Source organism: Cryptomeria japonica, chromosome 4 (genome assembly GCF_030272615.1).
Source record: "Cryptomeria japonica chromosome 4, Sugi_1.0, whole genome shotgun sequence".
NCBI lineage: Eukaryota > Viridiplantae > Streptophyta > Pinopsida > Cupressales > Cupressaceae > Cryptomeria > Cryptomeria japonica.
Genome location: NC_081408.1, coordinates 519,095,920 through 519,120,907, shown reverse-complemented (window position 1 = coordinate 519,120,907; position 24,988 = coordinate 519,095,920). Strand labels below are relative to the sequence as shown.

Below are 24,988 nucleotides of genomic sequence, written 5' to 3'. Positions count from 1 at the left end.
TGTGCATCCCAACATCTTAATCATAAGCACAATCCATTGAAGATTGCACCGGCTGTGTGTAGTTGTCCCTAGTGTGGCGAAGCAAAGTTTGGTTTCTTGAGAGCACCCAATTGATACTGTCTCCGGAGTTCATAGGATTAGATTAGCTTTCCTAAACCCTATCTCTTTTCTCCTTTTTGAAAGTCTAAATCCTAGAAAATCTAAAAAAAAAAGAGAGCCTAAAATTGCTAAATCCATCTAAGTCCAACAGTTCAAAGACATTTGTTAACGTAAGTCCCCCTTGAGATTTTCAGCATACACTATCCAAGAAGCTATTTCACTAAAGTCGCTTGTTTGCACATATAGACCTTGGAATTAGTAGTGATTTTTGAGGAGAGGATAGAATACCTTCGGGTATCCTATTCTAATGTTTGGTAGATGATAAAACAGACACCAACAGTACCACTGATCATGCACTCCAATTTCTATTTATATATTAATTTTTTTTTGACACTATTTACATTTCATTCCATTATAAACAAAATGATACACCTTGATTTTGACAACACACTACTATGACAAAACTATTGAAAATTAATTGGAAACTATTACCCAACATTTTGCTTTAATTGGCAGCTTCTTGTATATGCGGGTTCACATATAACAGCAATCTCTTTCAACAATATTTTTGCACTTTCTTCGATTGCGAACTTATCTTGGCTTGGTTGATTTCTTTATTGGGCAATTTGCCTCCTTCAGTGGTGACTCAAACAAAGAAAAATAGCACTGTGATCCTTATCCAATTTGGAATACAGTACACATTGGGTGATCTGATTTTAACAATGATTCTTTCTTGTCTTGGCAGGCTACTTGACACTCTGGACTTCCTCTCAAGTGGTGTCTCGTCCTTTACTGCGGCATGAGTGATCTCCTTACTTCAAGGGGTTTTCTTGGCTAAAAAAAATGCATCAAACATTAACAAAGTTTGATCTTTTCTGGCAGTGGCCTAATTCCTTGTGACTCTACTCCTTCACATCCTTCTTGGTGCTGATGGGGAAGCACTCTGAGTAGCTCTGCAATAGGCCATACCACACCTCTAGTCTATCTGATGCCTTTTCCACCTCATTTCAGAACCACTTCACTCTCTCCTGGATGCTTCCTGTGCTTACCAATACGCTTGTCTCATGTAGCTTAGGTAGAGAAAACCATAGCATGATGGTATCAAACCTTAGAAAGCTCGCATAGATAGCACTAATGATGAAAACTATCTGTGTTATTGGAAGACATAAGATGGAATTTGCTTTGCTTTCCTCTACAGAAACAACTAATTTGCTTCTTTCCACTTTTGTGCCTGTGATTTCAATAAAATGTCTCAACCAAATTTGATGGCAGTAAGTCCCGCTCTGATACCACATAAGAAACATGGGCAGAGATTCGAGGAGAGTTTATAAAAGTTGTAAATAAAATTTTCTACACAGAATAATATGCTTTTATATTCCACTTCTTTTGTTCAATCATTGATTACATACTTACAGGATTTCCATATCTTATATTATATGAAACCTCATTCAATGACGCCTTCATAAAACAAACAAACAAACACTCCTAATAATTATTTTCTCGCCTAGAATAGATTCATCAGTTGTTACTGTTGAAATGTGGCGACTGATCAGCAAAGTACTGTACACTCAGCACGCACCACTTCATCCGGACTATTTTGGAGGAGGGTCAGTTACGGCTTGAGAAGATTCACACAAGTGAGAATCCTGCCGATATGTTTACAAAAGCAGTTCCACAGGAGAAGCTGATTTCTTCATCAGTTTCTGTTGGTCTTCTTGATTGATAATTGTGGAATTTATACCAGTCAAGTCCTAGTGTTTTATCCAGCAGATGTTGCATGTACAGTGGTGTCGTGTAGTATCAGTCTCCAAGTGGGAGATTGTTGAAATGTGGCAACTGATCAGCAAAGTACTGTACACTCAGCACGTATCCTCGCCGTTTTTCGTTGATGAAAAACGACATTGTAATAAAACTCTAAAAAGGCCGACTTTGTTTGTTGCCCTAAAAATGCATGTTATAAGCGGCTGGGATGCTTAAGGCATTGTAAGGTTGATGTACTGTTTTTGCTGGATAATAAGAAAGATTGGACGACTGTGTATGGTGGACGTAACCCATTCTGGGTGAACCACGTTAAATCTCTGTGTTATCTGTGTCCTGTTTTATTTCTTTATCTTTTGTATTTAAATCTGCATATAATTGTTAGTTCATATTTGCTTCGGATCTGCTTGAAACCCTAACAATTGGTATCAGAGCGAGGTTTTCTGTAAATTGGTAGGACTTTCAGATTTGAGTGGAAGCAATGGAGGATTCCAAATTCAAGGTCGAAAAGTTTAACGGCCAGAATTATCAGTTATGGAAAATGCAGATGGAGGATTACCTGTATCAAAAGGATTTGTGGCGGCCATTGGAAGGAAAGGCAAAGAAACCGACCACAATATCAGATGAAGAGTGGGACATTTTAGATAGAAAGGCACTGGGATCCATTCGATTGTGCCTTGTGTCGTCTGTAGCATTCAATATAACAGAAGCAAAAACGACTGTAGATTTGATGGCAACATTGGCTAAGTTGTATGAGAAACCCTCGGCTTCGAATAAGGTATTCTTATGAAGCGTTTGTTTAATTTGAAAATGAGTGAGGGAGGATCTGTAGCGGAGCACTTAAATGAATTTAATACAATTACCAGTCAATTGTCTTCAGTAAAAATTACCTTTGCAGAAGAGGTTAGGGCTCTCTTGATTTATGTTCTTTGCCAGAAAGCTGGAATAGCTTGGTTATGGCTGTAAGTAACTCTGTCTTTGGTAAAAATACTTTGGTATTTGATGATATTGTTGGTGTTATCCTAAGCGAGGAAATGCGAAGGAAAAGCACAGGTGAGACTTCAACATCATCGGGTAGTGTTTTGAATGTGGAGAACAGAGGAAGATCAAAGGAAAGAGGAAAAGACCCTGGGAATGAGAAGTCACGAGGAAAGTCAAAGAAAGGACGCTCTCAATCTAGAGGAAAGAAAGATTGCTGGTATTGCGGAAAGCCTGGTCATCTAAAGAAAGACTGTTGGTCTCGGAAAAACAAAGAAGGAGACAAAAATGAAAATGATAGTAAGGAAGCTAATATTGCAAGTAATACTTTACAAGATGCTTTAATCGTATGTTTGGATAATGTTAATGATTCCTGGGTAATAGATTTTGGGGCTTCATTTCATGCTACAGCCCATAGAAAATATTTTCTAGATTATATTCAAGGTGATTTTGGACAGGTATATTTGGGTGATGATGAGCCCTGTCAAATTGTTGGAAAAGGAAAGATAAAGATCAAGTTGCAGAATGGTAATGACTGGTTTCTGCAGGAGGTAAGACATGTTCCTAATTTAAGAAGAAATTTAATTTCTGCAAGGCAACTAGGTAGTGAAGGTTGCATAGTTACCTTCTCAGACAGTATGTGGAAGGTCACTAAAGGATCATTAGTAGTAGCTAAAGGTGCGAAGGTAGGCACATTATATCTGTGTACTGGTAACGCTTACTCTACCTTAGCTGCTACAGATAAAGTTACTGCAGGGACAATAACAATAAATGTTGCAAGAACAGATTCGATAATGTGGCACCATAGGCTTGGGCACATGAGTGAGAAAGGAATGAAAATCCTTCACTCCAAAAATCTATTGCCAGGACTAAAGAAAATTGATTTAGAGTTCTGTGAAAACTGTGTTTATGGTAAACAGAAAAGAGTCAGATTTCTCAAGGTTGGGAAAGAGAAGAAGAGTGAGAAGTTAGAGCTTGTACATTCAGATGTATGGGGACCGGCTCAAGTATCATCTCTTGGTGGCTCTTGTTATTATGTTATTTTTATTGATGACTCAACCAGAAAAACATGGGTATATTTCCTAAAACAAAAATCAGATGTTTTTGAAACTTTTAAGAAATGGAAAGCTTTGGTTGAGAATGAGACAGGAAAAAAGTTGAAGTGTCTCAGATCGGATAATGGAGGTGAGTATTGTAGCAAAGCATTTGAAGATTACCGTTCCTTAAATGGGATTTGAAAGCAGAAGACAGTTCCAGGAACTCCACAAGAAAATGGTGTGTCAAAGAGAATGAATAGGACCATCATGAAATGTGCGAGGAGCATGAGATTGCATGCTGGATTGCCCTTACATTTTTGGGCAGATGCTGTACATACTGCTGTCTATTTGATAAAGAGAGGACCTTCAACCCCTTTGGATGGTGGTATTCCAGAGGAGGCATGGATTGGTAAAAAGGTACCTGATGCTCAGCAACAACAGATTGTCCCACAAACTCTTGCAAGTGTTAGACGTTCTACGAGGACAAGTAGACCCCCTGAAAGATTTTCTCCTTCTTTGTATTCTATTTTATTAACGGATTTTGGTGAACCAGAAGAATATGAAGAAGCAATGCAGGTGGATGCCAAACAGCAGTGGCAGCTAGGCATGAAAGAGGAGATGGACTCCTTGATAAAAAATAAGACTTGGTACTTAGTCCCTTTACCTACAGAAAAAAGAGCCTTGCCTAGCAAATGGGTTTATCGGTTGAAGGAGGAGGAAGGAGGTCAGAAAAGATATAAGGCCAAACTTGTGGTAAAAGGTTTTGCACAGAAAAAGGGTATAGATTATGATGAAATATTTTCTCCAGTTGTAAAAATGACTTCAATTAGAACTGTACTTAGTCTTGTGGCTTCAGATGATTTACATCTTGAACAATTAGATGTCAAAACAGCTTTTCTCCATAGAGATTTGGAGGAGGAAATTTACATGTTGCAACCACAGGGATATGAGGTCAAAGGTAAGGAGAACTTGGTGTGCAGGTTGAAGAAAAGTCTGTATGGCCTAAAGCAAGCACCCCGACAATGGTATTTAAAATTTGATAGTTTCATGGCTGAACACGGTTATCATAGATGTCATTTTGATCATTGTGTATATTTTAAAAGATTTGATAATGGTAGTTATATTATCCTGTTGCTTTATGTTGATGACATGCTTGTTGTTGGGTCTAACATGCAACATATAAATGATCTTAAACAGAAATTAGCCAAGTCATTTGCTATGAAGGATTTGAGTGCAGCTAAGCAAATTCTCGGTATGAGGATTACACGGGACAGGAAAAATAGAACCTTGAATTTGTCTCAAAGTGAGTATATAAAGAAGGTGTTGAAAAGATTTAACATGCAAGATGCAAAAGCAGTTAGTACACCTTTGGCTAGTCATTTCAAATTGACTAAGGAGATGTGCCCAAAGGCATAGGAAGAGGTTAATAAAATGTCTAGCATCCCATATTCATCAGCTGTTCGTAGTCTGATGTATGCAATGGTATGCACAAGGCCAGATATTGCACATGCAGTGGGAGTTGTGAGCAGGTTTATGAGTAATCCGGGTATGGAACATTGAAATGCTGTGAAATGGATTCTTCGGTATTTGAAAGGAACTACTACGAAGGCATTATGTTTCAAAGGATCTAATGCTGCTCTAAGTGGATTTGTTGACTCTGATCTAGCGGGTGATATTGATTCACGGAGGCGTACTACAAGGTATGTTTTTACTATAGGGGGAACTGCAGTCAGTTGGGTTTCTAGGCTGCAAAAGGTTGTTGCACTTTCAACCACTGAAGCTGAGTATGTTGCTGCTATAGAAGCCAACAAATAGATGATTTGGTTGCAATGTTTTTTGAAGGAATTGGGTCAGACACAAGAGGATAGCCCATTGTATACTGATAGCTAGAGTGTCATTCATCTTGCGAAGAACTCTGCTTTTCATTCAAGGACAAAGCACATTCAGCTCAGGTACCACTTCATCCGGACTATTTTGGAGGAGGGTCAGTTACGGCTTGAGAAGATTCACACAAGTGAGAATCCTGCCGATATGTTTACAAAAGCAGTTCCACAGGAGAAGCTGATTTCTTCATCAGTTTCTGTTGGTCTTCTTGATTGATAATTGTGGAATTTATACCAGTAAAGTCCTAGTGTTTTATCTAGCAGATGTTGCATGTACAGTGGTGTTGTGTAGTATCAGTCTCCATGTGGGAGATTGTTGAAATGTGGCGACTGATCAGCAAAGTACTGTACACTCAGCACGTATCTTCGTCGTTTTTCGTTGATGAAAACCGACATTGTAATAAAACCCTAAAAAGGCCGACTTTGTTTGTTGCCCTAAAAACGCATGTTATAAGCGGCTGGGATGCTTAAGGCATTGTAAGGTTGATGTACTGTTTTTGCTGGATAATAAGAAAGATTGGACGGCTGTGTATGGTGGACGTAACCCATTCTGGGTGAACCACGTTAAATCTCTGTGTTATTTGTGTCCTGTTTTATTTCTTTATCTTTTGTATTTAAATCTGCATATAATTGTTAGTTCATATTTGCTTCGGATGAGCTTGAAACCCTAATAGTTACTATAACTCAATTTTATATTAACTTCACACACATTATTGTACTTACCAATGTAAACACTAACATGATTTCGAACAGGTTATGCTTTGAGAGCAAACAGAAAATCATGGACCTTTTACTATTGGTAAATACCAATAAATTCCATGCGTGGATAAAGAAAATTGTGAGATTGAAAAAACCAGTCTTTCTTTGAGTTTCTGGGATGGGGACAGGTTTTGGGGATGGGAAAAATTATCCTAAATTTTGGGGACAACGAAGGGACTATATATATATATATATATATAAAGTTATAAATATTAAACAATACCAATTGTCAAAATCATAAATGTTATCAGTTGAAAATCATAGTAGCTGAAAATCGGAAATCATTAAAATGAGCTGAAGGTTCAAAGTACCCACTAGAGTCTACAGATGACAAGATCCACCCTGTTGAGATGGGAATAACAGCAAAAGTTGTTGCAATTGACAAGACCATTCACAATCCCCAAATCATTCATCGCAAGTTTCTATGTGTACTGTTAACAAATTGTCAAGGAAAATATAAAATGAACGAGTAAGTTGCCAGGCCCACCTAGGTAAAGGATAAACTACCACAAAGGTGTCCCATAGCAATCAGTAGCATAGAGAAGACAAAAAAAGTGCAGTATACTGGTCTTGATAGAGATAGTGCAGATCAATATATGACAGTTCCTTAAATATTGATGCAACTGTGTTGTATGGTCCCACTTCGTCAGATGCATGGTACGCAGTGGAACTTAAAGGCTAATAACTATCATAATTATCAGATTTACATCGTTGGAACCAAATAACAATTAATGGACCACTGCCAGCACACTGTTGAGATCAGAAATCAACGTAACTTATGACCAGTCCTGAATCATTGTCTGTCTGAGGAGGCTGTTAGGACGTCTTGGGGACATAGGGAATGCCCTGGCGGCTCCCCTTGGAGAAATTCCCAGGAGGGGTCCCCCATGGGGGTGGTGGGGGGGATCCCTAGGATGTCCCAAAAATTTGCAGAAAACAGGGGATGGGGAGGCAATGTTCTGTCCTTGTCCCCACATCCTCAGAACGTCCGAGGTGCCCAGAATGATGGAAAAACCCCAGGAAATCCTGGAACAAACAAGCTCCATAACTTTTGAGCAGATAAAATAGCCTAATGAAATAATATTGTGGCATAAGAAGAGAATGCTGATCTGGTAGAAATTATTATTTTTGTACTATTTTGCAATAGATACGTTGTGATGTCTAGGGTTGTGTTGTGACCATTTCACACATCGCCCCATTGCAAATGGGGACCCCTGTTTTTTGCTTTTTAGGGTTTGTTTTCTGGGTCTTTTAGGGTTTTGTCTGTTAGCCTTTAACTTTCGAGTGTCGCCAAGGGGATCACTTGGATAGCAGGTTCTGCTTGAGTTAGGTCAAGTTGGTGAGTGAAGAAGTCTGGAATGTCCTAATCCTGAAATTTGGCTAAGTCTGGAATGTCCTGGTCCTGAAATTTGACTAAGTCTGGAAAACTGAAAATCCTCCAAAAACTAGATTTTGCAATATATCTCCTGGAGGTCTGAAACCACTCTCAAACATCCTGAAAGTATATATGGAATATAACTTAAATGTTATATTCCATAAAATTCTCCTGGCAGAGAGTCTAAAAATAGCGAATTTCTCTCTTGACCCTTCCAGAGGGTCCAGGGCGAAAATCAATCTAGGACTCATTTCTTGCCTTATTTGACCAAATTTTGACTTGCAAGACATTTTGAAGGGAAAGTTGGAAATGTTTGAAAACCTTGAAAAAATGATGGATTTTGGCCAAGATTAGGAATTTCGCTCCTGACCCTTCCTAAGGGTCCAAAGCGAAATTCATTTTAAACTTCATTTGCCACCTTATTTGAGCTTGAAACCTTGTTCTTGGCCTTGAAAATGATCTTACCTTGCCCTGTGAAGTGTTTTGAACCAAAAAAATTGAATAGTTTAGCCTGGAATGAAGATTTTGCTCCTGACCCTTGCTGAGGGTCCAGGGCGAAAATTTTGTATGAGCCTATTTTTCACTAATTTTGGCTAACTTGTTTTGTGCAGGGTCTCCCAGAAGGAAGATTGGACGTCACTTGATGCAATTGAGGGTTTGAAAGCATGAAAAATGGTGAATTTTGGGCAACTAAGGTAAATTCGCTCCTGACCCTTGCTGAAGGCCCAGGGCGAAATTTTGAATTTCCCTTATTTTGTAGTGAAAAAAAGTCAAGTCTTGGGCATGAATGAAACAAGGACAACTCCCTTTACCCTCCGGAGAAGTTTTAACTTAAAAGAATAAAGGATTTTGCCTAAAACCAACAATTTCTTTTCAAGTTTGTGCTAAGGCAAGGTTATACCAAGGTAGAAATGGCCTTCAAAAAACATGATGAATGAGGATTTGCTTCCAAAACTTGATGATTCTAAGCCAGGGAAGAAAAATCGCTCCTGATCCTTCCAGAGGGTCCAGGGCGAAATTCCTCTAAAAGCATTATTTCCTTAAAGATTTTGATGAAATAACTCAGTGGTGCAAGGAAATGGATCTTGGAAATTGCGTTGGGAGAGTTCAACAATCAAGCTAAGGTGGATTATAGCCTAAAATGAGAAAATCGCTCTTGACCCTTACTGAGGGTCCAGGGCGAAAATTTGAAAATCCCCTATTTTGCCTTGCAGGAACGAACCAAGCTTGGATGGAGTGGAAGAAGAAGACCTTTGCCTAGCCTTGAAGGGTGGATTCAAGAAAAGTTGATGAAGGAGTAAGCACAAATTTGAAAAATCGCTCCTGACCCTTGCTGAGGGTCCAGGGTGAAAAAATCCTAAATGCACTTTTCTTCCAAAATTCAAGTGAAATCAAGCCCAAATTCCAGTAAAAGATGCCATTTGGAGTGCCTTGGTGATATTTTGGATTTGCAAAAATAGGATATTTAAGGCCTAATTTGGAAAATCGCTCCTAACCCTTGCTGAGGGTCCAGGGTGAAATTATTGTCAATCTTCATTGTGGCCTTAATCAAACTTTGATATTCCTCAAATCCCCCAAAATTGCTAACTTCGAAGCATTTGAAAAGATTAAATTCGTATTAAATTAAAGGCATTGGCAATTTAATAAATTAATTTTTGATCTTGAAATAATCAAAAGGGACATCTTGGAGGCATCTAAAATTAATTTTTGAATTTAAATTTGTTAATAAGCGCTCAAGGCATTATTTTGCCTTTATTTGGCAAATCGGCCACCTTTTTAAAGAGTTTTTATTTATTTATTTATCCCTTTTGCCAAGTTGGCCTTGGAGGAAAGAAGGTGAGCACTCTATATAATAGGGGGGCATTGTTTCAAGTTCAAATCATTCATTCATCCCTTCTAAAGTGCGAAATTGAGGAGCAATTTGAGGAGCGAAATCCAAAAGATTGAAGGCGAAATTTTGCTAAGTGTGGAGACTAAAGAAGGTGAAATTCATTTTGAAGGCTAATGGAGGCATAATTCATCCAAGGGAAGACTATAATCTAAACCTTGTCTAGCAAAATCCAGTCTTCTTTCATCATTTTCGAAGGTCTTAGAGTTAAGTACTCAAGAGAAGGTATGGAAATCATTTTGATATTCTTCGTCAAGGCTTGTTTTAATTTCATAGCAATTTTTGAAAAGAAGTCTAAGACTTGAGAGTTTGATTTTGTTGATTAATTAATTAGGAAATGAAGAATTCTAGATTTATCATGAAATTTCCTAATCAATATCTTGAATTTTCCCTTTGGAGAGTCTTAATTTCTACATTTTAAGATATAATGCTTAAAGACTAATTTTGGAATTTTTGTGTAGGCATCAAATGGCAGCCCGGAGTCGGAAGATCTATTACTTGGCAGACTCTCATCAAAGAAAATCAAGCCAGATCAAGGATGGTCTCCTCCAAGAAGATCGAGCAAGGATAAGGGCGACCTCTTCCAATCTAGCAGTCCAAGGCGAGGTACATCATCATCCTGCACATCAAAGACAAAATAAGTCAGAGCAAGGGTTTGTTGAAGAAGCAGATAGTTTTAGAAGAGTTAATTAAAGCTAGCTTCTCAACAACATCAAGTTGAATATCTACCAAATTACAAGTGTCAGACGAGGTGGCATCCCAGTCATCACTCCTCTAGTCGGATTGGTCCACCTCAGCGTGTCCAGATTCAATGTACCTAACTCATGGGAGGTGGCACAAACTTCGATGTACCTACCCCAGCTATCCATTGGTCGAATTTTCTAGAGAAGACGTGTCCAATTAATACAATTATTTCATTGGTCAAAATTGAGTTTGTTGTAACAAACCCTAATTAGGGTTTTCATTGTAGAATCTTGGCCATTGATCTCAAATTGATCTTAGCCATTGAATTGTATTAAGGGCACTATATAAGCCCCGACTCTTCATTTGTAAAGGCGAATAGAGAGTAGTTAGAAGGTGAATAGTTAGCTAATAGTGGATAGTCAGTTGATAGAATAGCAATTAGAGTAGAATAGAAAGAGAAGGCAAAGATTGTTGCCAATATGTTGTTGTAAAAGACTTGTAACTTCATTGAAGAAATGGTGAAATTTATGGGTCGATTCAACAATTTGCATGGTCTTTATACTTCTCATATTTGATTTCATGTTATTAGATGAGTGGAAGAAATGTGTTTGATTGATGGTGAAATTCGTATATCCATACTACTAGTAGTTTGTTGATTGCAGACTTGCCTTGTGTAGTCAACTGGAATCATTTAGCTTAAGCTTAACTTCAATTGTCGCTTCTTCATTGATATGCATCAGCCTGATGGTGTCTATGCTTGTAGTGATGATTTGAACATCATAAAGCTTTCCTTTGAAGATTGCACTAACCTTGTGGAGATGGTCCTGGGATGTCAAAACAAGACTTAGTTAGAATTTCATCAAAGATCATTCATTGCTCCTACATTCTTAGTATCAGAATTGGATCCTTTCCTCGCCCTTGTCCTTTTTCCTTTTTTTTAAATCTAAGCCAGTAAAATCCTGTGTTCCAACAATATTCAAAGCGAATCAGACATTTAGGTCATCAAGTGTAAGTCCCCTTGTGATTCCAGCAAAATCACATCATACCACAAAGAGCTTATCCACACATAGAGATCCTACAACAAAGAACCTTGAAGTCATCCCGATTGATCCTTTTTCGCGACATCTTCAGCATTCGGAGACTTTATTCAAGAGAGGATAAGGTACCCTTTAGGTATTTTATTTTGTGTTTGGTCGTGTACAAAATACACGTCAACAGGTTGCCAAAACAAAAAGCTTCATCATTGTAATTCACTAAGATGACAAGATAGTAAAATTTTGCAAGTACACTGACATACAGAGGAGTTTGATATAGTAAGTGGTGGTGACTATAGCTTGGATCTTCGAGTAGCTTCTTATGCATTCTTGGCAAAGCTTGTATTTTAATTTACATAACAGATTCGATCTCACATTTATGTATGGCATACAAAGTGGAAGTCATTTGATCACCCAATTTTGTGTACAGTTTTAATTGTTCATTTTTGAAATTATCTTTCTTTAGATTCTGAGATGTGTTCGCAGTTTTTAGATACGTAACTTAATTAATTGACTGTGACATTTCTTACATTTTGGAAATCAGGATGGATTTAGAGATGACTCAATGAGAATTATAAAGGACATTCAGAAAAATCGAGGTGATCTTCAGGTATGGTAAATTTTTATTTCCCTCTAGACAAGTACTAAACTTCTTCTGCCGGCAAGGTTGTGAGCAGGCTGCCTGGTTCCCTCCGATGCCATCAAGAGGGGTCTATAAGTGAATCTAATATTTTTGCTTTATTGTGAATTTGATTTTCCTATGGTGTATGGATAATTTCTTGTTGTGCTATATTGCTCTTTTCTGTGTTTAAATTCTAAAAAGAATTACAGTAATATGCATTTACAATACTTGCTTTTCTTTAAACCCATTTTGCATAAATATGTCTTGAAATATATGGTACAAAGACTGCAGGAAGATGGTGATCTTGTCATTTATTGAGAGGAAAGGTAAGGGTGTTCTTGTCAATAGTATAATATATTTTATTTTTGTATCTGTTTACACAATGAGAAATATTCTTGTAAGGAATAGTCCATTTCTTAACATCTTCAGGGTATTTAGGAAAGTATTTTTGTATTATGCAGGTTTAGAGTCTTCTGTAAGTTTTCTCGATTCCTAAGCCTGCTATCGTTTTTCTATTTTCCTTAAAACATATTTTTCAATTTTGTTCATTGTCCATCCTTCTTGGGCTAGCCTTGACTGGCTTATCTAGCATTCCCCTTAGGCGTCACCTGTTTGCCCGGTTTCTGCCTTAGCTCTGCTTGAGCTTCTTGCTTTGTGTTCCATCTAGCCAGTGTATTTAGTATCTTCCTTGGGTCTGCTTCAGACTGTCTGATTGACGTTGAGCTTGGATCACCCTGCTGGCTCTTTCCTTGGGCCACCTGTCTTGTTTTTCCCTTGGGTTGTCTGCCTGGTGTTTACCGTGGGCTGTCTGCTTGTCATCTATCATGGGCTTGCCTATGCTGCCTGCTTAGAAGTTACACTTCTTTTATTATAGAGTATGCTTGTCAATTTTGAACCTTGGCCATTGGAGTAGTAAGTGATCTTACTTACTGCAAATTATAACCTTATGGGCAACAGTCACAGCTAAGATGCACACAAAATCTCAATATGATTATTGGAATATTTTGAAAATTGAGTTTACTTTTTTTGAATTCCTTTCAGTTTGTGTTAAACAGATAAACATTCAAATAAACTTGTATCTGTCTTTGAGCTTGACTGGCCATGTATTGTCCTTGGCTATAACTTCACTTTCATTTTAGTAATTTAAATTAATGAATTAGTATCTACTCTTTTTTTTTTCTTTCTGCAGGGAAATTGGGACTTAACATTCAAATAGCCACAGCTAAAAAATACAAAGATAGGTTGACCTACATTTCCTCATATCCCAACGATAAACATTCAAATAAACTTGTATCTGTCTTTGAGCTTGACTAGCCATGTATTGTCCTTGGCTATAACTTCACTTTCAATTTAGTAATTAATGAATTAGTATCTACTCTTGTTTTTTCTCTCTGTAGGGAAATTGGGACTTGGAGGTTGTTTTCATTCAAATCAAAGATGAAAATCTCTTAATCGGCAATAAATCTTTTGGCCGAAAATTTTAAAAAAATTGGGATCGGCAAAAAATCATTAAAAATCGGCAAATTTATCGAAGATTTGAAAATATATAATTTCTTAAAACATATTAAAAAAACACACAAATTAAAGATTTAAATAACAAATACAAATCTACTTGATTTAAAACATAAAATCAAGATTTTAAATTTTCTTTTTGTTTAAATAATAAATATATTAAATCAAATATTAAATCAAATATTTGAAATATTATATTTTATTTTGATATATTTAATAAAAAGAAAATAAATAATAAAACTACATGATTTAAAACATAAAATTAAAAGATATTAAATTTTATTTAAAAAAATAAAAATAAAAATAGTGTGCTCTTTTCTTTAATCTGCGATCTTCATATCACTTATTTTTAATTTATAGGTCTGATCCTATTCTTGGCGCCAAAACAATAAGGCCGACCGAAGGTCTATTAGGAGGCATTGAGGCATATATATACAAGTTGATTTGTAATTATTCAATGCCAATTCACATACAGCGAACTATCTTTGTCTACTGATCAGCGATCTGCCTTTGTCAAGTGAATTAGTGTTTCAGTCCAATGAATTCATCCTGATTACTTTCTTGGCTGAGCGAACATCATACTTGGCTGGGCGAACATCATTCTTGGCTGAGCGAACATCATACAAGGCTGGCGACTCCATTCAGAGTAACAGTGAACTTCATCTAGGGCAGCGAAGTATTCAAGGACACAGCCTTCAGCATATTGTATCGCCTACAGCAAGATAAGTTGCCCTAATGTGTGCCCTAATTTGAAGTATGCTTCATGTGTGAAGCAAGATTGTAAATCTACTACTGAGTTTAATTAATATAATCTGAGATCTTTTGTTGCTAGGTTTTTCATCTCCAAGAGGGAGGTTTTCCCAGGGTACTGTTGTGTTATGTGTGTTGCATTTTTTATTTTCTGCTTTCTGTTATCAATCTGATCTTAAACTAACATCAAACACCTCTGCCATATATCTTTAAAAGAGTGATTCAGAGAGAAAGGGATATGAATGTATTTGATAATTTTATCATGACCACCCCAAGTCCAACCCATAGTTTTAAAACTCGTGGACTCGCCACGGACTCGCCACAGACTCGCGAGTCCATGGGAGCCACGAGTCGACTCGCCAAGGACTCGCGAGGCGAGTCCTGGCGAGTCCATCTGAAAGACTCGCGAGTCTTTTGCAAGGACTCGCGAGTCTTTCAGATGGACTCGTGCGACCCAGAGAAAATGTCATGCAAGCTTTAAAATTGAGTTTAACATGTGAAAAAATTAGGTCTCTCCGTCAGGATTCATATATGGAATATAACATTTAAGTATAAGTGACATTTCCTTTTATCTTTCTTCTTTCTTATACTTTAAGTTATATTCCATATATACTGTCAGGATGTTTGAGAGTGGTTTCGGACCTCCAGGAGTTATAATGCAAAATCTAGTTTTTGGAGGATTCTTCAATTTTCCAGACTTAGTCAGATTTCAGGATCAGGAAGACATTCCAGACTTAGCCAAATTTCAGGGCATTTGAAGATCAAAATGACATTCCAGACTTTAAGTTATATTCCATATATACTGTCAGGATGTTTGAGAGTGGTTTCGAACCTCTAGGAGTTATAATGCAAAATCTAGTTTTTGGAGGATTCTTCAATTTTCCAGACTTAGTCAAATTTTAGGATCTTTCGGCGATGCCCCTTGACCCCAACTTGGGGGCGTTGCCCCGAAACCCCCATCGAAAAATATGGGGGGAAATTGCGCTGATGGAAGTAGGGAAAATTTAACCTCCGAGTCTGATTAGGCTCCATATAAAAGCATAATTAGCATTGAAGAAATCTTGGTATTGTACATTTTAGAGTTGAAAGTTTGAAACTATGAGTATGTGACATGTGTAATGTTTCAATTATGGCTCTTATGTTCTTTAAATGCATTAATTTCTTTATGTTTTTTTGTAAAACTATGGTTTTTTTTTTTGCCGAGTCCTTGCCGAGTCTTTCACGAGTCTTTCACGAGTCCGAGTCCGAGTCCAAATTTTTGGTTTGCCGAGTCCGTGGCGAGTCCGAGTTTTTCAACTATGGTCCAACCCATACTGATCAACCAGTCAAGGGGAGGAGACCAACCTAGCACCAAGTACTTATGAAAGACAATTTAGAGCTAGGAGCAAAGCAATATATATTCTTGAACCCAAGGCAGGATTGAGAGGGGAGGCGGGGGGTGAATTAGTCTAAAACAAAAATTAAATGCAGCACATTAACAATTAAACTTCAAGACACATCCAACACAAACACCAAGATTTATACGTGGAAAACCCAAATGGGGAAAAACCATGGTGAGCACCAGCCCACAAGAATATATCCACTATGAATAGAAATGATTACAAATGGGAGCTCACTGCTCCGGACTTGCACACCAAGGCTAACTGCTCATGGGGCAAGATACAAAGAGGACTTGCAAAACCTGAAGCTAATTGCACTTAGGGCAAGATATAGAAAAATAATCTGAAAAGAAGGATCTCCTGATCATGAAGCTGTCCTTGAACTCTGCATCAAGCATCCATCATGACCACACAATCACAGTCTCAGCACAACTTGCATATCATTTGAAAACAACTCTTCTTCTTCTCTTTACCAAACCTCTAATCTTCGCTATTCACCATATCTACTCTCACTCACATCTCATGCTCATACTTAATCACACTCATTCTTATATACAAGATAGATCATCAAAGCTTAAACCAAGTCGGCTTGAATATACTTTCCGAATCAAAAACACGCGTGTTGATCCACTCCAAGAGAAAGAGAGGACCAAAACACATCTTCCAAAGATTAATTGAGCGATCCGCAATCACCGGAACATAACCGACAACATATCCACATGCTACACAACCATATAAGCATAAGCAAATACCAATCAAAACATACTCTCCAATGCAAACAACTCAAATCTAGATCTCCACACACTACGGTGAGACCCATAACATATCAACCACGCTTCCACAAATCATATCCGGACCTAAGGATAGGTCAAACATAGAATCTCATAACCAGCAACGATCAATGCCACAACACCCGCAAAACACAAGGATGTTTCCAGACCACAATGCTATCATAACCATGATACCAAAACTATATCCAATGAAGATAACAATAATACTCAACACCAGCAACAAATTCTGGATCCAAGCACTTCCGAAACTACCAACAGATCAACTGCACCAATAACACAGCAAGATAAATCTGCACCACAGACATTCCAGAACAAGTTTGACATCACTGACAACCACAACAACATATCAACACATACTTCCAACAATTAAGTGTAGAAAAAGAATGTTAAAATTCTTCTAGGCATTGAAAAGCTTCATCTGCAAATTGAATATCAGGCAACTATTCTGATAGGTATTATTTTTAGGAGTGCCTAAACAGTATTACCTCAACAAATGTGCAAGGCCCTAGCAGCAATCATAAAGAGGGAAGGGCCAAAGATTACCCTTTTCTAAGAGAATTGTCTGTGTAGAAAGAAATAGTAAGCTTGTCACTGATCTCTGTACTTGAGCAGAGGCATCATGAGAAAGAACTTTAACCATTCTGTAAAAATAATCTCCAAAGCTCAAGACCTTAAGCATTAGAAGAATAAAGGGCCAGGGCCACTCAATCCTATCTTATGTTTTCTCAAAATCTATCAAACTTATACAAACAGTTTGTCTTGTGGATCTCGCCCAAGACGTAGCTTCTCAACTAGTGATAAGGTCATTGAGTGTTCATCTTTTTTCAACAAAACCAGTTTGAGTTATAGTAATAATCTTAGAGAGGAGGAAAATGAAACAGAGAGGCACTCTATAGCAATATGCAGCTAGAGAGGCATGCCAAGTATGCTTCTAGGGCTAGCAAGTTGTGTCATGTTAGGAACCATACAATATGCCAAAGAAATGGGACTCGGACTCGGCTCGGACTCGGCAAGGCCGACTCGGACTCGGACTCAGGACTCGGCGTCAGACTCGGCTCCGGACTTGGCTAGACTCGAGAAAGTGAAAAACTCAAGAAATTTAGAGATTTTTAAAGATTTAAAACTTGTTTCAGACACCCTTTATTGAATACACCTTAAAGACACAAAAACATCATTAAACTCGGCTCATTTGATTACATACACAAGTATACATCAATCACATAAGCATAAACGCAAATTGTAGTTGAAGAAAATAAGAAACATAGATATATAAATATTGTCAAATGTATACAATATTACAAAACTCATGGAATAAAAAATCCATGTCATCATATGATCATCATCAAATGTTTCATACAAATACCAAAGGTAAATAGTAAAACTAAATACAACTACAAGTGTACAAGCCTATGGCTGAGATGGCCGTGCACCCTCTCGCCTTGGCCCCCTGCGAAGGCGTTTAAAGTAGGTCCTGGATGATTCAGCAGCCATAGTTGCTCCCCGTGACACCATGCCATGCTCACCAACATCAGGAACGGCTGTGTCATGCTCACCAACATCAGGAACAGCTGTGTCACTCCGAGTCTCAGTATTTCCTGTCTCTGCTCGTGTTCTCTGCTCCTCCTCTGCCATGGCTACAGCCTCAGCCTCTATATCTACCTGGTCGATCCAATCAATGTCATGATCACTAAATACAACTGTAGGAGTCCCAGGAGCTGTCTGATTCTCATTGGCCCACTCTGCTTCAAGATCAACCTCATCTAGAATGATAGGAGACATGTCAACTGTTGCATTCTTTCTCATTCTCAGGCGGAGGTTGTAGTGAACAAAGACGAGATCATTCATCTTCTCCACAGATAATCTATTGCGCCTCTTGGAGTGTATGTGCTCAAACATACTCCAATTGCGCTCACAACCTGATGCGCTGCATGGTTGGCTCAAGATACGAATGGCCAACTTCTGAACATTTGGTGTCTCTGGGCCAAAAAAGTTCCACCAATGATCTGAGTTTGAAATGAGAAAAATAAATAAAATCAGTCTCACTCATGAACTCATTTAACAAGTTACAATATAGTATTGAATAAAACTAAAATTAAGCCTAACAATTTATTTTTACTTGGCATCATAGTTGTCCTACCGTCTTTGGCGACAGGACGAGAGAAGGTCTCCCCTTGTGCATCTGAGAACATCTGTAGCTCTCGAAAAAGGTCTATCTGAGAAGTACCAACAGGTCCCATCTTCTCCATGATTGCATATAGCCCATTAAGGACCTCCGCATCAGCCTTGAAAGAAGGGATAAAACGGAATGCCGGATTCAGATAATAGGCTGCCGCATGGATGGGCCTATGTAGCTGATGATGCCATCTCCTATCAATGATCTCCCAAATGGGACCATACTTGCTCTCATCTGCTCCATAGACGAATTTGATGGCCTCCTTCGCCCTATCCATGCCCTCATATATATAGCCCATTGCGGGCTTATCTCCATTCGCAACTCGCAACAAAACCACCAAGGGCTTAACAAACTGCAAAATTGAAAATATTGTGTAATTTAGAAAAATGAGCAAATAAGAGAATACATATAATAACTTATAAAACATGAAGCTAAATTGTAGAATTTATAAAAAAATTACCTTCACTATCTCATCACAAGGGACCCAAAAGCCTTGCTCATAAAAAATGCAGTCTGCCATCTCTATCCCTGCAGGGGTGGTAGCATAGGATGAGGAAGACCACTTCTCACCAACAATCATATGTCTCAAGGCAGGTTTAGACCTAAGCATGGACTGCAATGTGAGGAAGTTTGTGGCAAATCTTGTGATTCTTGGACGATGCAACTCCTTCTGCTCTGTGTATTGTCTCATAAGAGCCAACACCCATGAATGATTATATACAAATTTGCAGACATTTCTTGCCTTTTCTACACATCTCTTGACCCATGGGATTTTTCCAATATCCTCCAACATGAGGTCAATGCAATGAGCAGCACATGGAGTCCAAACTATAGATGGGTGCCTCTCCATCAATAGTCTACCTGCAGCAACATAATTTGTTGCATTGTAAATTGTAATTAATGGAGGTACAAACTACAAGATAGTAATTAATTTGCAAACAAAATTAGTTTGTAATCAAAAGTTTACCCGCAGCAACATAATTTGCTGCATTGTCGGTCACCACCTGTACCACGTTCTCCTCACCCACATCTTCAATCACCTCCTCTATCTGCTCACATAGGTAGGTGGCATTCTTGCAATGGGCAGAGGCATCAATGGACTTGATGAAAACGGTGCCCCTTGAAATAAAAAAATAAAGCTAGGTCAATGATCATTCAATAAACCATTATATAAAAAATAAAAAATTAAAGACTAGATGAAACTAAAATTAATCAATCACCTGCGGAAGAAACAAGAAAATTAAGGAGAGTTCTATTTCTCCTATCTGTCCAACCATCAGTCATGATGGTGCAACCTTTAGTGCTCCATATGTGGCGTTGTTCATCTAAATCCTTTTTCACATCATCCACCATTTGAGACAAAATGGGTCCCCTCAAATCACTCTCACTAGGGGCTTTGAACCCCGCCCCGCATATGGTAATGGCATCAACCATTTGTTGCCAATAAGGAGACCTGTCGCAAAGAAACTCAATGAGATAAGTTAAGTATAAAAATTAAAACAATCAAAGTTATCAAACATAAAAGTTAGTAAAACATTCACCTGGCTACAAAGAATGGAATACTGCTGTAGCTCCAAACCTGCCAATTGCCATTTTAGCAGCATCATGGACCTCCTTGTTCCAACCCATGCCCTCAAGCGACGGTTGGGACCCAGGAGTAGTGCGAGGCACAAAGAAGGAATCCAACCTAGATTTACGAATCTTAGGTCCAATGGTAACATTCCCACTACGACTACTAGTGGTAGGAGCATGAGAAGTGGTGGTGGCACTGCCACTTATAGAAGCAGAAGCAGAAACGGAAGCACCAGCAGTAGCAAACTGAGTGGGACGATATGGAGGTAAGGAAGAAGGGCCTCCAACACAACCTAACTGTGTCCCTCTTCCTAAAACTGTCTCTCTCCCAATGGCCGCTCGATCCTTCTTTTGTTTCTTTTTTCTTTCAATCTCCTCAACCATTACATAACAATCACGTATGGCCTAAGAGACTGCTTTTAGGCATGGTTCGGCATCATGTCCACGCACACCAACAATATGGTATTTCAGCGTATATATACCTCCATGGAATATTGTTTTGCAAAACATACATTTTGTTTGCCCCTTTCCTTGCCCTGGAAAATCCTCATGATATTTCCGAGCAGTGTCCTTTCTCATGGGGTGTCTAGAAGCTGAAGTAGACATTTTAGGATAGTTTTGTGAAAGTTGAAGTTGAGGCAAATAATAAAGTGAAGTTTGCTGCAATAAAACATTACAAATACAAAATAAAATTAATACATACATTCAAAAAAACTAAAGTAGGGTTTGTAAATTTTTTTAAAAAAAAATTGTAGGGTTTGTCAAACCCTACAATTTAAAAATAAATAAATTTACAAACCCTACATACAACCCTACATAGTACAACTACATACTACATGCTACATACAAATTACAAACATACAAAAGATCTTGCATACAAGAAAATGTAAAACTTTCAAAATAAATGAATAGAAAATGGAATTTTTGCATATAAGAAACAAAATAATGTTAAAAAAAACAATCTTACCTCTTACAACAAGCTTGAAATGAGCTGCAAACTCTTCCTATCCAACTCTTGATGCACCAAATCGAAACACAATGCAGCTCCAATGTGACAAATTGAAGAAAACTTGAGCTTCCTCGTTGTTGGTTTTTCTTCTATGCACCCTTGTTTTTCTTCCCAACTCACTTTACTCTTCCTTTTTTTGCAAGTGAATGAAATGAAAGTCACTTTTAGGGCTAGAAGACAATTAACATTAAAAAACGGATTTAAAAAAACTTTCCAAACTATTTTTTTTTTGACTTTTTATTTGTGCCAACGCCGGCCGAGTCTAGGGCTCGGGACTCGCCAAGTTTGGCGATTTTGGGCCAAAATCGCCAACTCGGCGAGTCTGGCGAGTTTACTCTCCAGACTCGGCCGAGTCCGAGTCCGAGCCCCTGGGACTCGTTTGGCCTGACTCGGACTCGGACTCGCCGAGTTTGGGCGATTTCGAGCGAGTCCCATTTCTTTGCGATATGCTCATGAATCACTGGCACTACAAACTGAGTTGTAGGGTGACCATAAAGAGTATCCAAAAGAGATAGGACATATGAAGATCCATAGGCTAGCAAACTGTATTATATTAGATGATTCATATGCTACCAGTATTACAGGAACACCACAAAAGTCCAATGCAACAGGGTGTTAGCACTGTAAGGAGCATAAAAGTGAAAAGTGTGTAAATGAGAGCCCCCCAATAAAATAATTGCAGTAACAATAGAATGCAAATCATTTTAAGGTAGAAAAAGGGGAAGATGGTTGCATATAAATAAGAGACATCAACAAGGATGTTTCAAGCGTGAAATGCATGACATTATGCTCATGGAATGACATCACATGAAGGAGGGATGCCACATGGAGATGAGCAACATCACATAAAAACACACACTGAGGGACTATAATGTCCCCTTCTCACTGATGACCTTCCAGTGGTCCATTAGCCCATTCCTGAGACCTGTAGGCTAGGTGGAATGAAGAATGAGGGTCCAACATTGATGAAGCGAGGACTTACTATTTTTAGTAAGTTAGGAGATGGCTATTCTGGTGACACTGTCCTACTGAGCTCTCCATGCTCTATCTTTGGGCGCGGAGATCATGCTTTTCAGAGCATTAGTTCTTGACTTACTATTTTTAGTAAGTGGTAGTATGGCATAATTCTATTTTTGGCAGTGGATAGGGTCCTGATCCTGTAGCAGCTCAGTGGTCTTCTTGGCTCAGTTTCATCCTAGTTTTGACAGGAAATCAGTACGGGAGTCATGTGACGCAATTAAATATTATTTCCTTATCCTAAGGTTTAATATTTAAATTATTTTGATTATTTGCTATTGATTTTTGGAATTGGGGATTAATGTCTATTATCTCCTAAGTTTGGCGAAATTCATGTGTATTAAGGGATGCCGAAATTACTTAGAGGAGTATTATTTTTATATTGCATCTCTAATATTCGCCAAAGTGGTTAACGTGGGTCCATGTCTTTGGCGTGGAGTTTGACTATTGAATATGGCGCTACACTTGGGTCCACATGAAGGTGAAATGAAATGCAAACAAAGGAAGTGGAATTTGGGGAATTTGCATTTGAATTTGGTTGTGGAGAAGTTATAAATAAGAGCCTTGGGCTCTCATTTGAGGCATCTTGAAAAATTGTAATGTTATGTTGCCGGTTTGGCAACAGAACTTGAGGCTTCGGAGTGCGTCTCCCTAGTGCTTCCCGGTTTCGTACTTGAAATATAGTACCTAGCTGTGCATTGTATTCTTCTACATTCTCAGAGATTGCCATAGACTTTGTTGGTGTTGGAGTGATTTTGGAGACTTGTTGGTTTGCCTGTAGCTGAAGTACCTTTTCGATCATACCTCTTTGCTGAAGCAACTGACGATTATGGGTATCATCTCCTTCTTCCTTCCCAGCACTGGCGATAAACTTTGAGAGTTTACAACATGTTTGTTTGAGTTTTGAATTTATTATGCTAAATCGGAATTCCCAGGGATAGCGTGGGTTTCTGTTTTTGCATTGGGATGCGTGCAAATTTAATAAGGGGTTGTTTGGGGTGTGGTTTTGATTGGTTGTCATTGCACATGATATATGGTGGGTTTGGGACTGGTTTGAATTGATTCGGATGTATAATGAGGGAGTTATGAACATTTTAGCAATTCCATAGGCTGCTGATTTTTAATTGCAGCCTGCAAATTGGTTGTAGCAGAAATTCATGTTCTTATTGTGATAATCTGCACTTTTCTCCTCTTATATCTATTATTGTAAGGTTAAGTAGTAGTACTACTAACCAGTTCTGTTTGTAACTCTCACCCCACTGAAAAAGTGGAAGAGGCTAGCTTGCCGCCTAATATCAAGCAACTTGGTAATTTTCAGTCCTCCCACTGCATAAGTGGTCGAGTGATAGCTATGTGTAATGGTCCTCCCGTTGCATAAGTGGTCGAGTTGAGGTTATTATGTAATTGTAGTCCTCCTGCTGAAATATTGCGGTTGAGTGATTGTTATTTTGAGTATCTCACTTGGCTGGTTTACCGCCAAGTTTCCTTGTTCTCCCGTTGGATAAGCGGAAGGGGTTGGCTTGCCGCCCAAGCATTGCATTATGTTTCAGTTTTCTTAAGCTAATGATCCCCTCAACATCGTATGCTCTCACCTTCCCACATTGGACACTTGGTGATCAGAAAGTGGAAGGGTTACTTTCTAGTATGGTTTCAGTTTATGTTTTCTAACCTTAACGGGTTAATTTCTTGTTGATTTTATTGCTGGCCTTAAAAATAAAAATAAAAATAACTGGGATATTACAGTGGTATCAGAGCTGGTTTTCCTGCCAGCCTGTGAGTGTCAGTGGGTTCAGAAGTCTCCATGAGTGACAGAGAAATCAGATACTACAACAGAGAGCAGAAGAGACAGCAGTTTCAGATTCTGATAGTGCCGGAAGAGGACACTTTCTCAGAAGTATTGAGAAACAGAGGAAAAGATCTAGATACTTCAGATTCAGTGGATTCAATGGCAGATAAGACCACAAAACCGAATGAGGCACCTGATAAGAGGGCAGAGAGACAATTCAATGCCATGATGGACATGATGTCCCTACTGCTGGCCAAGCTTAACCAGAACGTTGTTGGGACCCCTAATCAACCCAACAATGGACCGAAAGCCAGCACTTCTAACGCTCCTGTAGGCAATGGAAACAGGAGTAATAACGGGAGTAACAATGGAGGTTCAGCCCCAAGGCCTTTACAACTTGTATTTCTGTCAAGAGAAGTACAACAAGCTGAAACAGGGATACCCATAGTTGATGAAATAAGAAACAACTACATGGAGTATGCTTCCCTTCCTGGTGAGATCCGAGATATCCTAACTCTGGATCAGTTTATGAATCAGAAAAAGAGAGGGAGGAGGAATGACCACAAGTCTGCTGCCCCAAGAGATTATCAGCAAGCTCTTGGAAGAGTGACCTTAGCCTTTTCCTTTTAGAAAGGATAAGAAGAAGTTCACAAATCAGACCAAGAGGTTCCCTCCTCGAATGGATGATGAGCTTCGTCAAGAGCTCCGGAGGAAGAATCTTTGTTACTCTTGCAGAGAACCTTGGGCCTCCGGACATAAGTGTCATGGAAAGGGGAATTTGCATTAGATGGAGTGCTATTCTGCAGATGGATCTGATTCTGAAATTTCAGAACAACAAACTGAAGTTCAGGACAACGAGTATGAAGAGGCTCCTAAAGGGCC

At 38.6% G+C, this 24,988-nt stretch overlaps 1 protein-coding gene across 1 annotated transcript in view; it reads left to right on the top strand.

The window, feature by feature from the left end:
- Window positions 1-24,988, top strand: part of LOC131031219 (DEAD-box ATP-dependent RNA helicase 38) — an 89,560-nt gene that overhangs the window by 52,638 nt on the left and 11,934 nt on the right. The window contains exon 5 of the mRNA XM_057962268.2: window positions 12,040-12,105. Within this exon, the coding sequence (XP_057818251.1) occupies window positions 12,040-12,105 (66 nt within the window). The remainder of the gene's footprint in view (window positions 1-12,039; window positions 12,106-24,988) is intronic.